The sequence below is a fragment of the Kryptolebias marmoratus genome, linkage group LG9 (assembly GCF_001649575.2).
Source record: "Kryptolebias marmoratus isolate JLee-2015 linkage group LG9, ASM164957v2, whole genome shotgun sequence".
Lineage (NCBI taxonomy): Eukaryota > Metazoa > Chordata > Actinopteri > Cyprinodontiformes > Rivulidae > Kryptolebias > Kryptolebias marmoratus.
Window position 1 is genome coordinate 24,625,001 of NC_051438.1, and position 16,003 is coordinate 24,641,003.

General features: G+C 40.8%; 2 protein-coding genes across 2 annotated transcripts; both read left to right on the forward strand.

Annotated features, from left to right (window-relative positions):
* Positions 1–1,494: 1,494 nt before the first annotated feature.
* On the forward strand, positions 1,495–11,925 carry maea (macrophage erythroblast attacher, E3 ubiquitin ligase). Its single transcript, XM_017417395.3, has 9 exons — positions 1,495–1,606; positions 5,355–5,537; positions 6,056–6,259; positions 6,377–6,499; positions 7,001–7,077; positions 7,192–7,300; positions 8,756–8,889; positions 10,125–10,320; positions 10,412–11,925. The coding sequence occupies exons 1-9, from the start codon at positions 1,538–1,540 to the stop codon at positions 10,505–10,507; spliced, it is 1,191 nt and encodes a 396-aa protein (XP_017272884.1). The 5' UTR covers positions 1,495–1,537; the 3' UTR covers positions 10,508–11,925.
* An 805-nt stretch (positions 11,926–12,730) lies between these two features.
* Positions 12,731–15,714, forward strand: LOC108236677 (heterogeneous nuclear ribonucleoprotein A0-like). The gene is made up of 2 exons (XM_037977315.1): positions 12,731–15,328; positions 15,616–15,714. The coding sequence occupies exon 1, from the start codon at positions 12,810–12,812 to the stop codon at positions 13,704–13,706; it is 897 nt and encodes a 298-aa protein (XP_037833243.1). The 5' UTR covers positions 12,731–12,809; the 3' UTR covers positions 13,707–15,328; positions 15,616–15,714.
* The last annotated feature ends 289 nt before the right edge of the window (positions 15,715–16,003 follow it).

Here is a 16,003-nt window from a genome sequence, read left to right on the forward strand (position 1 = left end):
TCATTCATATAGAAATGTCAAATACCTTTTCCCAGTTGCATATTATATAGAATTAAAAACAAACACACTTTAATGAACAAAGAAAAGTAGACTTAACTTAAAGACATCCTTAATATTTCTCCATTAAAACAGCTAAAAAGCCAACAGCAAAAATCCAATCATACAGCTACTAACATTAACTTTGAAACAAGAGGAAAATACTAAAAAAGACAATATGCGCTGAAGCAGACACTTGAGTTAAAGATGCACATTAACTCTAGTCAGATATCACATATCGTTTCTTGGCTGGAAGTTTGTCAGCAAGAGTTTAATCATTCCCATCTGATGCTCTCTGTTGCTCTTTCCTTGTCAAAAATCGAAAATTATTGAGAAATCTTAATTTTCTTGGCTTCAAAGTCATTGTCACGAGAAGACTTCACTAAATAGGCTCAGTGTTTTAAGCAAAATGAGACTCAGTTTTGTCACAAACTGAAGGGCTGGGTCTAATAAAATTTAAATGTTATCTTAGGGACCAGATAAAATGTTACCAAGGGCCACATCTGGCCCGTGGGCCTTGATATGACACATGTGATCTAAAAGATTTTATAAAAATTTTAAAATGACTATAAACAGAAAACCCCAGATCACTAAACAAAACATTGTGTTTCATTGTGATATTAAGCAGTCATACTCTTTAATTAGGGAACTTCCCCTCATTAATCAAAATAAAGGAAGATTTCCGTCACGTCGTCAAATCAGCAAATATTTCCAGCATTACCGACAATATTTGTAGCTGAAAACTTATCATCTCGGATCCTGTTAAACTGAAGTCCTTCTGTGTGTAAATAACTCACTGAGGCACTTGGCCTTGGCAGAGGTTTTCTCTCTCAGAGTTTTAATATAGTTTTAGTTTTATATTTTAAGAGGATGGTGTTAAATGACAGATGAAACAGATTTTTTTTCTAATTATTTTGTAATTGATGCCAGCTTCACATATTTCAGATAGGACTGAAAAGGCTGTCTAAAAGCTCTAAATAATCTATATAAATATATATATTAAAATCAGGTAGATCTCAGAGCTAATTAGTATTTTTGTAAATGCTCCAATAACATATTGAAATTATTGAAGGGGTCTTTTTAGAAATTGACCTATAAGAAAGAGCTAAATCCTCTGTTAAGGACTGTGTTGGCAAATAGTTTAACAGTTTTCAAAAACTCCAGAGCCTTTTTATTATGTGGCATATATAAAATAAAGGATCCAGAGAACTTGGGTGCAAAAGACAAGGCCACAAACAACAATAAATGTGCAATCCTTTTCCCTTTTATTTAGGGCCCTGAAATGGATTTTGATTGTTTTCTTGCTCAGGGTTCAATCACCAGCTGATAACCTTTAATTTAAACCCCTTTTAAAGAAAAATACATGTTTAAAAATTGGCTAAACTCAGGCACAATACTGGCACCGTGTCACAAGATGGCGGTAGTGAACACTGGAGCCATTCTGAGCTGAGAGGAGGAAAAAAAAACACACAAACAACCACAAGAAAACCACAAAACCAAGATGGCTGTTCAGGAGACAGCATCTCAACTGTCCATGGCTCTCAAAGTCCAGGAATATCCCACCCTGAAGGTAAACAGCGCGGAAACCGGTGCTTATCGATAGTCTGACGTTTAAAAATGTCACCAGGATGCCCGATGCGGTTTGAGAAATGCGAGCTGTTAGCTTATCGGTTAGCGAAGACGGGGACTTAGCAGGGAGGCTAACGTTAGCATGGCTAGCCCAACAGCTACCTGGACCTTTAAACAGAGGATCACCTGGTTGGATGCTTATCATTAGATAGCAGATGATTTAAAAAAAATAACATACTTTTGTGTCTTATCGGCGACGGGTCGTCAGAAAAATAAAAAATAAATAAATAAACATCATCTGTTAGCTTAGGTTTGGGCTTGGATGGTGTTTAAACAGGAGAACTTGTCAGTTAAAACGGAATAAGCCTTTAACGTTCAGCGGTGTGATCCGATCTAACAGCTGGGTGTTTTTATAATAAAAACTATAAATGTGTTTTTAAAATTATAGAGATCACAGGCAGAGCAGAGCCTGAAACAACATGGTTGCTCGTCCTTTCAGAGGAAAAAAAAAGCCGTCAAAGAAATGGCATGCAGACGTGATTAGCCTGCTAACGTTAGCTCCGTTAAACTACTGTTGGCCATCTTTGCGTCTCTGCATTAAAAACCCCGAGCAGCCTACCGGAAAGCGTCGGGCTGGGGAAATCAGGACCGGGACATGGACCGGGCGGATGGTTGTGTGTGTGTGTGTCCCGACGCTGCCCCGTGAGTTTTAGCGCAGTGCCATCGGATTCCTGCCGCCTCTCCGCACTTCGAAAACGGCCAGGGGGAGAAACGACCGCCGGCCGGCCGCCGCGCACACGCGCTGCTCCTCCATTCCACACAGCGGTACTGCGCCGCTAACAGACGAGCCCAGACGGGTCCGTGCTGCTTCCGTCCCTCCCTCCACCACCACCACACACCCAGTCCCCGGTGTCCCCGGTGTCCTCAGCCGCCGCCGAGTCCTCTCCCCGAGCCCCGCCGTGAGTATCGGTGTATCGGCAGCGTTCGTGTTGCGTGATGTTTGCGGTGCCGGAGTCGGTTTTGTGTCGAAGTGCACGGCCGTGGCGGTTAGGGGATGTGTCTGCTGCTGCTGCAGGAGGAGGAGGAGGAGGAGGAGGATGGTGATGGGCACCATTTTAAGACAGGACTGATGGTTATAATTGGCATCAAATGTGAGTCATCCATAGGAGAGCAGTGCTGGTTGCGTTGTGCAGAATAAAGAAAAATGCTTCAGTGGAGCCTGGCACAGACATCTGAACACCTTTTTAATTTATATTACTATAAAAAGACTAAAGGTGCTGGAGGTATGTCCTTGTGGATGTCACATCAGTACATTATTAAAGGAAAGAATGATGCAAAAATGTAAAAATAGCAACATATTTGAATGCACAGGTATGGATGGATATTTGAATATTACTAGTGTCTAATTTGGAGGAAATACTTGCTTGATGTTGCAGATTTATACAATTCAGACCTCAATGGCATAAGCCAGGTATTTGTTGCAGGTACTGTGATTAATTTTACTAACTAATGTGGAGTTTGCAGCAGGGCTCTTTGTGTCTGTTCCAGTGTTGCTGTAAAAAAAAATATAAAAGATAAATCATGCATTGTCACACAGGCGCTGTTAGAATCATCCAAAATGCTTTTGTGGCTTCTGTTGTTTAAACCAAGGCCCTACAAAGAAATGTTAGTTACAAGATCAAGCATCTCATCAGAATTTTGAAATTTCATTGCATTTAAAATGGCCTTAAAATAATTGAATGGCAAAACTTTATAGTAAAATTCTTGATTAGAAGTAAGAATCTGTAGGAACCCCATCAACAGCAATGTTCAACCTATTAGGTCTTTTTATCCTGCCATGAAAATGTAATTTTCTAACCATTTAACCCCAAAATGGTCAGTTTCAGACTGAGCAATTATCCAAATAAACTATAAGGAGTATATATTCTTTATTTAACTCTTGCGATGCATTGTTTGAAATGATGTCTTATTTAGAATAAGGTCAGTAGTTGTAATGTTGGTGTAATTGTCTGTGATTATGGCCTGCCCTGACAGCCTCGGTGTCTCCTGATAAATCAAGCGTAGAGAGAGATTTTGCTTACGGAGACAGTTTCTACCAGTAAGGATATATTGATCCAGAATGTGAGATAAAGTCTGTGATCAGGTACAAAGCATACAGTCGCCAGTTGTTCTGTGTATGTAAAAATGTAAATGTAGTTTGCCTTCCTTCATTTTAATGCCACGAGGTCATTCTTTTTACACCATCTTTTCTTTTCAAAGGAACTAAGGGGTGTACCTAAAAGGAACTAAATAAGTGCTGGAGTGCATAAATGTTGACACTTACAGAAAAATATATTTGTTATCCAAACAAAATGAGCCAAATCCCCTTCTAGATTCTGCCATCACAGCAAAAACATGCAGGATAAGCTGACAGAGTATTCTTTTTCTCTCTGCCAACAAGATAGTTCAGATTGTTCTTCAGAGTACATCTGTTATGAAGCACAGTTACATATCAGAAACATATGGTCTCATTCTGTTCTTGGTTTAGAAATGGATTTCCTAAATCCCAACAAGACTCTCTGTCGAGGAGAGTGGGGGCATTTACATAATTTCCCCTGTCGATCCTGGTGATCTGTGAAATTAACTTCACTCTGAGAGGAAGAGCGAAATCCTCTCAGCTGATCAGAACCAGCCTTTTTATTCAACCAAGAAGGGTCATAAAAAAACTGGTTTGGAAAAGTAAATCAATCGTCTGTGTGGAAGAACTGCCGAAGCTGGGGGGTTATTTTTAAGATGTGAAAAGGATGCTGCCATTTTATGTTGCTCGCACACTTTGTACTGCTGACTCCTTTTAAGCTCTTTGAAATCCTTCATCTAAACCTTAACCTAAGATGGATATTCTTTGATCAGAGAGAGTTTTTGTTGCTTTACTACACCAAATATCAAAGAAAAACCACCATATTCATTATGATGTGACTCCAGTGCTGTAAATAATAAAGGTCCTAAGTCTGAACTAACCCAGTAATGCAAGTATTACACTTGATCAGAGCAAATATTTTATTTAAACTGTAGATTGTTGTTCATTTCAGTTCACGCTCATACATTATTGATTAACGTTGTGTGCATTGCAAAACCATGAAAAATTCAAGGCCTTTCGTTCCCTGAAGATGTGCATACGGCCTGCTGCTTTTCAGGCCAGAGCCTGGAACTAAGACAAGAGTTTTCTTTAAACCTTGTAGATAAGGTTAGGCGTGATCTGTCAGCGCTCAGACTGTGTTCAGGGGATGACTTTCAGCTACTACCACACCAAATCTGAGCTCAGTATCTGTGAAATCGGTTGGGTTACAGCGATCTCCGTGTTCGCTGAGGTTGCTTATCTGCAGCACCCATCTTGAACGAGGCAAACTCCAAAAGTTGTAAATGCTCATTCAGCGATTACTTTGAGGGTTTCATTAATATCAGTCCAGTGATTCTTGAGATATTTTGCTAACACTACAGACAAACTAACACATGCACACAGAAACCGGCAAAAATATTAATGGCAGGTGATAGCAATGCTTATGTTTTGTAAAAAAGCACCAACAAACAAGTAGGAGTAAATATGTAAATGGTTCATGACAGCAGTTTTATCTAAATGAGTTTTTTTTCCATTGTCAGCCACAAACCAATCTCCACATTATCAACATGAATCACAGTTTCTAAAACTACAGATTCTCTCTTTGGGTTGCAGCAAATAACGCTTGTCTAAACGAAACGAAATGTCTTTGCAGGTGCCGTATGAGACTCTGAACAAACGCTTCAGAGCGGCTCAGAAGAACATCGACAGGGAGACGAGCCACGTCACCATGGTGGTTGCGGAGCTGGAGAAGACGCTCAGCAGCTTCCCGGTGGTCGACTCCGTGGTGTCACTGCTGGACGGCGTGGTCGAAAAGCTCAGCGCTCTGAAGAGGAAGGTGAGGCGTGCCGACGTTTGGAAGCTGAGCCCTACAAACTGTGGAGTGACCCTCCATTCAAACACATTTAGAGCCTAAGCTGCACCTTTTGTTTACAAGTGTTGGTGTTTAATAGAGTTAGACCATTTTTCAGCACTGCTCTTCATTGCACTTGACTTATTTTTCACACATTGGTCGTTGCAGTGAAAATATGAGAAGCAGAACATTTATATTACTGTGAAGTGCTGCCATGTATGTTGAAGATGTTTTAAAAAAAACTGCACAGGGTTACTGTACGTCTGTCTTTACATCAAAAGTCTCTGTTAACGAGGTTAGCACAGCACTATCTTGTCTGCATCTCTCACTGCCCTGTCAACAAAGGATGCTGTTGGCACCGTATGACGTAAAAACATGAAGATTGCATACAGTGTGATGAGATAAAAATCTGTCTGCGCTGCACAAACACCAACATAACTAGTTCAGGTTTGAACTTCTCCAGCGATCAGCTCATATGAAGCATTTATGTGTATTTCTCAAAGGCTGCGGAGTCCATTCAAGCAGAAGACGAGAGCGCTAAGCTGTGTAAGCGTCGCATCGAGCACCTGAAGGAGCACAGCAGCGATCAGCCAGCCTCCGTCAACCTGTGGAAGAAAAAACGCATGGACCGCATGATGGTGGAGCATCTGCTGCGCTGCGGCTACTATACCACGGCTGTCAAACTGGCCAGACAGAGTGGCATCGAGGTAACTTTAAAAACATACGGTCAAAGGAAAGTGAACTCGTTGTCAGAAATAGCTGTTTATGTATCTTTATAGATAAAAAAGCTGTTTACCTGATGAGTGTTTGTGTTTCGTTCCTAGGATCTGGTGAACATCGAGATGTTCCTCACTGCGAAGGAGGTCGAGGAGTCCTTGGAGAGGCAGGAGACAGCCACCTGCTTAGCCTGGTGCCATGACAACAAGTCCCGCCTCCGCAAGATGAAGGTGCTTTATAAATGAAGATGGCATTTCAGATAAAACGTCTTGCTCTTTTTTGTGTGCCAAACTTAATGACAGATGAATAAAACACAAAAATCATACTTTTAAGTTAGGATTTTTGAACTCTACCAGCCACAAAAAGGCTGCATTTCCATAATTCCTTTCCACTAAGCTTTTATACCTCGATGAGCTTGTTTTACCAAAGTGCATAAACACTGTTAACATGTAGGGGGTCATTTAAAAGTTGGCCTGGAGAAACTATGGATAAAGTCTTGAGGCAACCTGCCCTAGATTTTGAGCAACAACCAATTAGATGCATGTATTTTTTATTCCAAAAGGCAATTTTAACAGCTCCCTGTAACATGGAAGGGATGTCTTGTTTGAAACATTTGTATAATAATATAATATTCTTGTTTTATGGTAAGAAAACAAAACAAAACATGAGGTTTGTTGTACTTTCATTGGTTTCAACGTAACATCAGTATTTCTTATTTCTTTTTTTCACAGAGTTGTCTGGAGTTCAGTCTGAGAATCCAGGAGTTTATTGAGCTCATCAGACAAAACAAGCGCATGGATGCTGTCCGGTACTTCACGAGGCCCACACACACACACACACACACACATACACACACACACACACATTGTCATATCTTTACAGTGTAACTTACTGAGTTTATGGGTCCTTGTGTTTATACCAGGCATGCAAGGAAGCACTTCAGCCAAGCAGAAGGGGGGCAGCTGGATGAGGTTCGGCAGGTGATGGGCATGCTGGCCTTCCCATCAGACACACACATCTCCCCATACAAGGTCAGCCAGTGTTTCTGTTCACTGTGTGGTCACGTATGAGAAGAGCTCATAACATAATGTGTAAATATCAATTTATGCTCTTTTTTTGATACATAGTTCTCAATCAGTGAACAGAGGTGTTATGGCACAAGTCAGGCCACTAGAGGGCCATGTTGTGTTTTAACAAGATCAATTCAGTTTCTTTTGCTGCTTTAGTCTCCTTACCATTGACATCATAACAGAGGTGCTTTCACTTTTTTGCTTTAAAGAAAGTAGAAAAGTGTTAATACTTAAATAATACAAGTTCATTTTAAATGACTGCGTTTGCATTCCTATGGTGTAATTGCTAACTATCTTTGTTGCTTAGTTTTATCATTATTTATTTATTTATTTTCATTTAAAACAGTTAGAATTTCAACAAAACAAATAAAAACGTTAATATTTCTAAAATATTCTGCAAACAAAACAAAAAGGGGAGCAAGAAGAAGCAATGGCTTATCCAGTCCTGCCCCTAAGTTTACAAATTCTGATTCAAAATAGTGATTTGATATATTTATAAACATCCATACATGCATATATAACTGTACGTGCACCTACACATACATCGATATACCTGCAGGTACAAAGTTACTCTTATATCACCTACAGATTAAAGCTTAATACATACACACTCTTTACAGAATCACTCCATGAACTGATATACACACGCTTTTAAGAGTGCTGCGAACACAGGGTGGCTTTAAATGACATTTTCCTCTCAGGTCGTAAATAAATTTTAAATATTCTTTAGAAGCATCTTATTTCTGGCTTTGAACATCACCTGTGCAGTTTTAAATTGTACCAAATCCATAAATTTCATAAGTTGTGATTTGAAAAAACATTATTGCTCTTTTTTTTGTATTGAGCATATTTATTGTAAAGAACTTTTGTATGCATTAGCCCAAATTCAACACAATAATCTAAAGATGGCAGGAGCAGGGTGTAATAAAGAGTGTGAAAAGATTTATTGTTGAAGATAAATTGATTGCATGTCTTACATGGTAGAAAATAAAGTAGGAGAAAATTTATATTTGCCATAAAGCGTCAACACTAAATTTTACAGTTTCAGTAGTTGTGTGAAAAATTCAAAGCCTTTTTTTACCTAATGATTCAGTTTATAGAAGTAGTTTACATATTCTGTGATCTGTGCATCAGTGTCATCATTTCTAACCACTGATATGTTGTTAGATTAGTTAGGAAGAGAAACTGAAGTTCCTTCTACCATTTCTTTCTTTTAAAGCGTGTTAAAGCACTTTTCTGTACATTCAGCTTTTAATGCTTCCCTGATTCTGACTAATAGGTCTAAATGTTGGATTCCTTGGTGATTGAAGATCCCCTTTAGGCTTTTCTCTCCATTACATTAGGTTATATTGTCTAAATGAAACTAACTAATTAAAGTAACTTCAAAGATCTTGTTTTTGTCTTTTGCTTCCTCAGGATCTTTTGGATCCAGCTCGCTGGAAGATGCTGATCCAGCAGTTCCGATATGACAACTACAGACTTCACCAGCTGGGCAACAACTCTGTCTTCACCATCACCCTACAGGCTGGTCTGTCTGCCATCAAGACACCGTATCCTTTAAGGCTCCGTCATACTCCACGAGAAGTCTGTTCGCGGTCACGTTGTAGTAAGATGTTCGTTTTCACACAAACCTTTCATCGTCCACGAAACACTCAGAGCATGTGTTCACAAGTGATGAGGAGAAGGTGAACATGTTGGGTGATGAGCAGGACGAGGACGATCTGTTGTTTGCATCTTAATCGACCAGATGGACGTATTTTCGAACTAATTCTGCTAACTCCTCTTCAAAACTGTCCATGTCGCTTCCTCGCACTACAACCAACAACTGGTTTCTGGAAGCAGAAATGACAACATCGCAGTCCAAGAGCTTTTCTGTAACTAAACACGCTCACAGACTTCTAACCAATCACACGATACTCGGCACAAACCCCTGATTTTGTGACTTCTCATGGAGGCTGACAACAGCTTTAAGGCTCCAGCGTACTCCATAAGAAGTCACCAAGTGTGTTCGTGGCCACATTGTTGCGAGATGTTTGTTTTCTCATACACCTTTCATCATACACGAGACATTTGGATCAGAACTCCCAGGAAGCTCCTCCCTCCTCCTGCAGCGTTAAAACTGGTTTCTTCCCACCGGCTTCTCAACGCTCCTGTGCCTGTACAGATTTCTGCTTCCTTTAACACGACCAGACGTGTTTATTAAACAGACTGAGACAGTACACGCTGTTTGGCTTTGTGAATATGACAGCGCACGAAGGGAACGTGTCCCGGCGCCGCCCGGTCGAGGCGCACTTCCTCCCAGCCACCACAGCCACAAAGAGCCGCCCGTGTCTCTGCTGTCTTTTTAAGTTCATAGGTTTATAAGTTTTGTTGGAACCGTCGTAAAGACGGCTGGATTTTCTCCTGTGAGTTCTCAGTGGAGCATTAGAAGCAAATTAATTCCATTAAAGCTCACCGGCTTTTCTGCACAACAACTTCTGACCAATCACACGATATTTGGTGCAAACCTCTGTGTAAAAAAGTTTGTGTTTGGGGCAGACGAAGCTATGCAAACAAAAATGATGCAGTTTTCATCTTGCAGCCACGTGACTGAGAGCCGACTTTGTGATGGAAAGGCCTTTCCTCCCACTCTTCTTAGAGAAGACTCCCCAGGATATGAACTTTTTAGATTTCAGAATGTGCATCATTTTAAATAAGCTGTCTTCGTTTTACCACCATATAGGAAAAAACAAAAATACGTTCACTAAAAGACACTTAAAGTCTGATCCTTAACCTTCTGTTTCAGTCAATGCTACAAAGAGGATGGCAGCTCTAAAAACCCAGACTGCCCCGTGTGCAGTAAATCTCTTAACAAGCTGGCTCAGCCGCTACCTATGGCTCACTGTGCCAACTCTAGACTAGTCTGTAAGATCTCTGGGGAGGTCATGAACGAAAACAATCCTCCTATGATGCTGCCTAATGGATACGTCTATGGCTACAATGTGAGTACTCAGCAAGATGCGCTTCTGTGCGTTTGACAGCCGTATAAATCTGTAATGTCTTTTTCTTTTTCTGCCTATTTTTGTCTCCCAGTCCCTTCTCTCCATCCGCCAAGATGACAAAGTGGTGTGTCCCAGAACCAAAGAAGTCTTCAACTTCTCTCAGGCAGAGAAAGTCTACATCATGTGATCTCTCGGATGGTGCTTCTTAGTGTTAACGAGATCAAATTATAGCCTGCTGTCCATCTTCAGAGACCAGGCCCACTCAGAGCCACCAGTGGAGCTGTGATCCAGTGCCGCCGCCCCTCCTCCTCCCAAACCGAGACCCTTCGACAACCACTCCATTCTGCTAGATGATCATGTTCACCCATCTCCCGCCATTTCTTTCACTGAAACAGGGCTCTTCTTTCAGACTGTGTTTTAGATGTGGCTAGAAGTTGTTTGATCTGATCCATCCAAGCACATGGACTATCAACATTTTCATTATCTTAAAGGCCTTTACTCTGAATATTATTATGTCTAGAGAAAAGGACTGGATGAAAACTGCTAGTTAGATGTTTGATTTTACTACAACAAATAATAAAATACTTGTTAAGAGTTACTTTGGAGTTTGTTTCCTTTTACAAATGGTTTTTACTTTTTTCACAAACTGCAAGGCAGAAACATGCATTAACTTCGATTAACTCTTGTTTTTTATTGTTTGTCTTTTTGGCCACATCTGTGTAACATACTCTCTTCACATCCTCTGCCTTTAGTCATTTTTTAGGTGGTGTTTGGAGGAGTTTTGTAAATTTATCTCCCTGTTTACTGAGGCAGAAGCCTAGTTTGGGTTGCAGTAGACTTCTGGTTTAAAGCATGTAGTACTTGGAGTTGATCGACCTCATGTATTCATTCTGGAGTGATGATGGATTTGCAATATTTCTGTGGGAAATCCTGTGTGTTTATGAACGTCAAACAGGCTTCCATATTCTCAGTTTACCAGGCTGTTTGAGGTCATTTATTCCTGGAGAAGCTAACAGTTTGACCATTAGTGATTGTTACTTCATGGCATATTTTTAAAGAACAAAGTGTCTTCCTTTTGGACAAAAAGATGTTTATCTTCTCTCAAAGCTCAGAGATTTTAGTCAATCTTACATCGCCCATTAAGTCTCTGTTTACTATTTTTCTAGAGAGAGAAAAAGAACCAACAGAATTTTAGATATTTTAGATTTATTTTCTGCGTTTTTACCCAATACTTTACCTGCATTCAGGACAAAAACAACAGGCGTTACCTGGCACAAAAGTACATAATCTTCCTGTATTGGAGTCACAATTAACCAACAACACGTGTGTAATAAAGGTTCGGCTCTTATCTGAAAAGTCGACAACTTTTGAGTCAATCTGTAAACATGACTTAGTCTCACCTTGTATGATATGTGCTGTAAACAGGGAGTTTACAAAATGCAGATAAGAGGTTTGTTCATTTTTTTCTGTTTGTTTGCTAAACTTAACCTCATTTGTGTCCATGAACCGTATGTGTAAAGAACAAACTCATGATTGTGTCGGTAGAATAGAAATGGGGGTTGTTTCTTCAGCAATCTGCCTCATAAAGACTTCAGTGAAACTCTGCATTCATTGTTTTTGTTTCCAGTGTCTGCTCTCCTCAATTAGGCCTCACCATAAACTTGTGGGTGTGATGAGATCAGTTTCTGCTGAGACAGGAAACCCGAGCGTTGCGTCTTCAAACCGTGAGAATAAATTAAGATAACCTGAGTTCAAGCAGAGCTTTGGTTTAATGCTCATCATCATGTCCTCCGGGAACCTGTAAAGTTGAATTCATGGTAGTAAAGAAGCAAAAGGCTTGATTGGGAGGAATGATTGATTCAATTTAATCTTTGTGCCAAACCCTTTATTTTGTGATCACACCTAATTGCTTCATAGACAGTAATGGTGCAGAAAAAATTAACCATTTTGCCATTGATTACTTTATGTGAAATATTGATAATAAAATATTGTTCAGACTGTAAAAAAGCTTTATACTCTCTTACCATCCTAATTAGGAAAACAATGATTTTTGACCTCTATTATTAAATAAATTATGACCTTTTCTGTTATGAGCTTTAATATTTTAGATTAAAATGGCAACCTTTCACTAACAGTTGATGCCACTTATTGTATAGAGTTATAATATACAGTTTGTTTGATATTGCATTTTATTTAAGAGCGTAATAACGTAAATAAAAATATAGATCAGTTTATACATAGGTACAATAATTTGACACAAAAACAGTTCTCACAAAACGTAGGATACATGCCTTTTTAGATTATAAGAAACGTTTTAAAAATCTGGTTTTTATTCCCAAAATTCACAGAAATGAGCGGAAAAGGCGTTACAGATGTGACGTCACGGACTGTTATAAATACAGCTGCGTAGTTCTTCGGCCGCCATCTTGAGATCGTCGCTTTGTTCAGTTCAGACGGCTCTTCGCTGCTCGCAATTTAAAAAAGAAACCATGAGTGATCAGCTTTGTAAGCTTTTTGTCGGTGGGCTGAACGTGGACACCGACGACGATGGCCTGCGCAAACACTTCGAGCAGTACGGCACTCTAACCGACTGCGTCGTCGTCGTGAACAAGCAGCTGCAGCGCTCCCGCTGCTTCGGCTTTGTCACCTACTCCACGCCGGAGGAGGCCGACGCCGCCATGGCTGCCAGGCCGCACACCGTCGACGGAAACGCGGTCGAGGTGAAGCGAGCGGTGGCGAGGGAAGACGCCAACAAGCCCGAGGCTCTCGCCAAGGTGAAGAAAATCTTCGTGGGCGGGCTGAAGGACGACATCGAGGAGCAGCATCTGACCGACTACTTCTCTCAGTACGGCCCGGTCGAGAAATCCGAGGTGATCTCGGAGAAGGAGACCGGAAAGAAGAGGGGCTTCGGCTTCGTCTACTTCAGCGACCACGACGCCGCCGACAAGGCGGTGGTGGTCAAGTTCCACACCGTCAATGGACACAAAGTTGAAGTGAAGAAAGCCCTGACGAAACAAGAGATGCAGGCGGCCAGCAGAACCGGAATGGCGCCGAGGGGCAGAGGCAGAGGAGGCATGAGAGGAAATCAAAATGGCTACGGCGGCAGAGATTATGGCGGAAACTACAACTATGGAAATGGCGGAGGCTACAACTGTGGCGGCTACGGAGGGTACGGCGGACCCTATGGGGGTGGCTATGGCGACCAGGGGAGCGGCTATGGCGGTGGTAACGGCTACAACGACTTTGGCAGCGGCTACGGCCAGCATTCCTCCGGCTACGGGCCCATGAAGGGGCCCTTCGGGGGCCAGAGGAGCGCCGCTCCGTACACCAGAGGCGGCGGAGGCGGCGGCTACCCCAGGGGGGGCTACGGCGGCGGCGGCTACTGAACGAGACTGCACAGCTGGAACGACTACCCCCCCTTCTCCACACACAGCCAAGATTTGGACGCAAACATCCCCCCCTAAGAATCGGGACGTCTGCCGTGAAATCCAACCATGGCAGAGACCGAGACCCCCCTCCCCATCAACCCTAATCAAGACCTCAAATACCCAAACAGGTAGGAAGGTCACCTCCCAGAACACCTGGTTAGAACCAGCAGCTGTTGTTGCTCTTCATCTAGGACACAAATGAAGAAGTCGTTCACACTTACAGGTCCCTTTTTTATGTACCTAGTTGAATTCTTATTTTTTTATTTGCGTTCGCTTGTTTCTCAGCTTTATTTCCATGTAGGATTGTTTCTTTGGGGTGCGAAGTTCTTATTTTTAACATTTGACTTTTAAGAATTGGATTTTTATTTTTTTTGCGGGAGGGGTGGTTTGTTTAGAGTAAATTTAGTGTAACTTCTTGTTTTTTTTCCTCCCCTTTCCTATGTATGAGAATAAGAAAGCATGTTTGATTCTGGTTATTTGTTTTTGTATAAGTTTTTTTCTTCCAGCAAAGGGGCGAAACCTGCAGGATTTTTTTAGTTCCCCGGCCTGCACCCGAAAGTAGTGTCAGTCTAAATATTGTCAATTTTTTCCATTTACCTGTCGCAATATCACATGTATATTGTACTCTTTCATGTCTGGAGAACAAAACCTATTGTTGAAACACTTTGGTATGCCTATGTATGTTCATTTTAAATAAAACCTTCTACCACTTAGCTTAGTTATCTTACTTATGTAACCAGGCTTCCTCAAGTTTATCCACAGGTTTTATGCCGTCGTCTTGTTGAGCTTTAGTGTACACCATTTCCAGTTTATTCCCTTTTTACATTCAGGTGGGTGAAATGGTTGCAGTCTGCCCACGGCCAATGCATGTAGGCTTTGTAGGGTGTGACTTTATTTTAAATTCATGGTATTGGCTATTGCTGATATGACTCATATTTATCCTTTTTTTATTACAACTATATGTGGACTTTGAGGGGTGTGATAATTATCTTTGATTATTCCTATATTTAGGTGTTCTTACTTGTATTCCAGTAGGCTATTCCAGCCAAAATAGCCGTAGCAGTTTGTTTGTAGGCTACATCAGGACCCTGTTGATTACCTGGGGTCGATTGTGATAGGAGTCTGAAATATCTCTTTAGGATATCCACATCCAGCAAACTAGGTATGTAAATCAACCTGTCTTCACTCTGTGTTGGTCAACAATGTATGGATTATATTTAAGATGGTGCACAAGTGCACCGTTATTTAATCTTAAGCCAGCTATACGCCTTTTTATGTAGCTAAACTTACATATACTAACTAAAATATATATATATAGTTATGGGGGGTGGATTTTGCTTAATCTACTGTGAACTTTAAGGGGACACGCTTTTTGTTCCGCAATTAAGTGAAATTATGGAACAAGTAAATTGGTGTCTCCTGAAACAGATCTCCTCCGCCTTTGCTCATCCCTGTTTTTCTCCCACTTTCTCCAGGTTGCTACGGTAACCTGGACAGGAGGACATAACCCTGAATGTGGCGGGGTGTGTGTGTCTCCGTGCTGATCAGGACCCGGGAGTGGTGTGTCTTCTGCTCCTCAGGTGAAGTCCGTTTCCACGACGACAGAGCTTGACCGCTGTGGTCAGGAGCAGCTAAAACACTGATGTTCTTATTTATTTATAATAATGAATCTAAGCTCAATTGTGTGCCATAAATTGAAAGAAATTTGAACCTTCTAGTGCTGCACAACCTCACAATTTGATTATTTAAAGACTTTTTTTTTTCCTTTTTTAATTGTTTAACTCTGGTAATTTTTACAGCTTTTGGAGAAGCGGAGCCATTTTGTAGTTAACTGAAGTGTAAATGTTCTTGTTTCTGTTTTTTTTAGGTATTATGTGCGTGGCGATTTCGGATATTTCCATAGGATGAACTATAATGTCGGACGTGGTTTATTTTTTTATGAATGCATAATAAATTTTTATCTTTATATCAAAAGACTTGTTACTTTTATTTTCAAAAGGTACCTTTCTTTAAGTTTGATAAAGCTTGAAACTCAAAAATGAGTCTCTTTTACCCTCAGCAGATGACACACTAAATTAAAAATATATATATTTGGGTTTCTGACATGCGAGTCTTGATTAAGACTGAGTTGGGTATCATCATTGATTAATAAAATGATCTTAAATCAGTTCTTGTACAGGTGATTCAACCAGTTTTGGTTTAAAAACAGAAATATTGTGTCAAACTCCAGGCCTTAAGGGAGGCTGTCCTGGATG

What these genes read in the sequence shown, in the direction of transcription:
- maea (XM_017417395.3), top strand. Translation starts at nt 1,538, where the DNA reads ATGGCTGTTCAGGAGACAGCATCTCAACTGTCCATGGCTCTCAAAGTC. An exon ending in AGGAATATCCCACCCTGAAG is followed by an intron (nt 1,607 to 5,354) that starts GTAAACAGCGCG and finishes ATGTCTTTGCAG; the next exon opens with GTGCCGTATGAGACTCTGAA. An exon ending in CACACATCTCCCCATACAAG is followed by an intron (nt 7,301 to 8,755) that starts GTCAGCCAGTGT and finishes TTGCTTCCTCAG; the next exon opens with GATCTTTTGGATCCAGCTCG.
- LOC108236677 (XM_037977315.1), top strand. Translation starts at nt 12,810, where the DNA reads ATGAGTGATCAGCTTTGTAAGCTTTTTGTCGGTGGGCTGAACGTGGAC.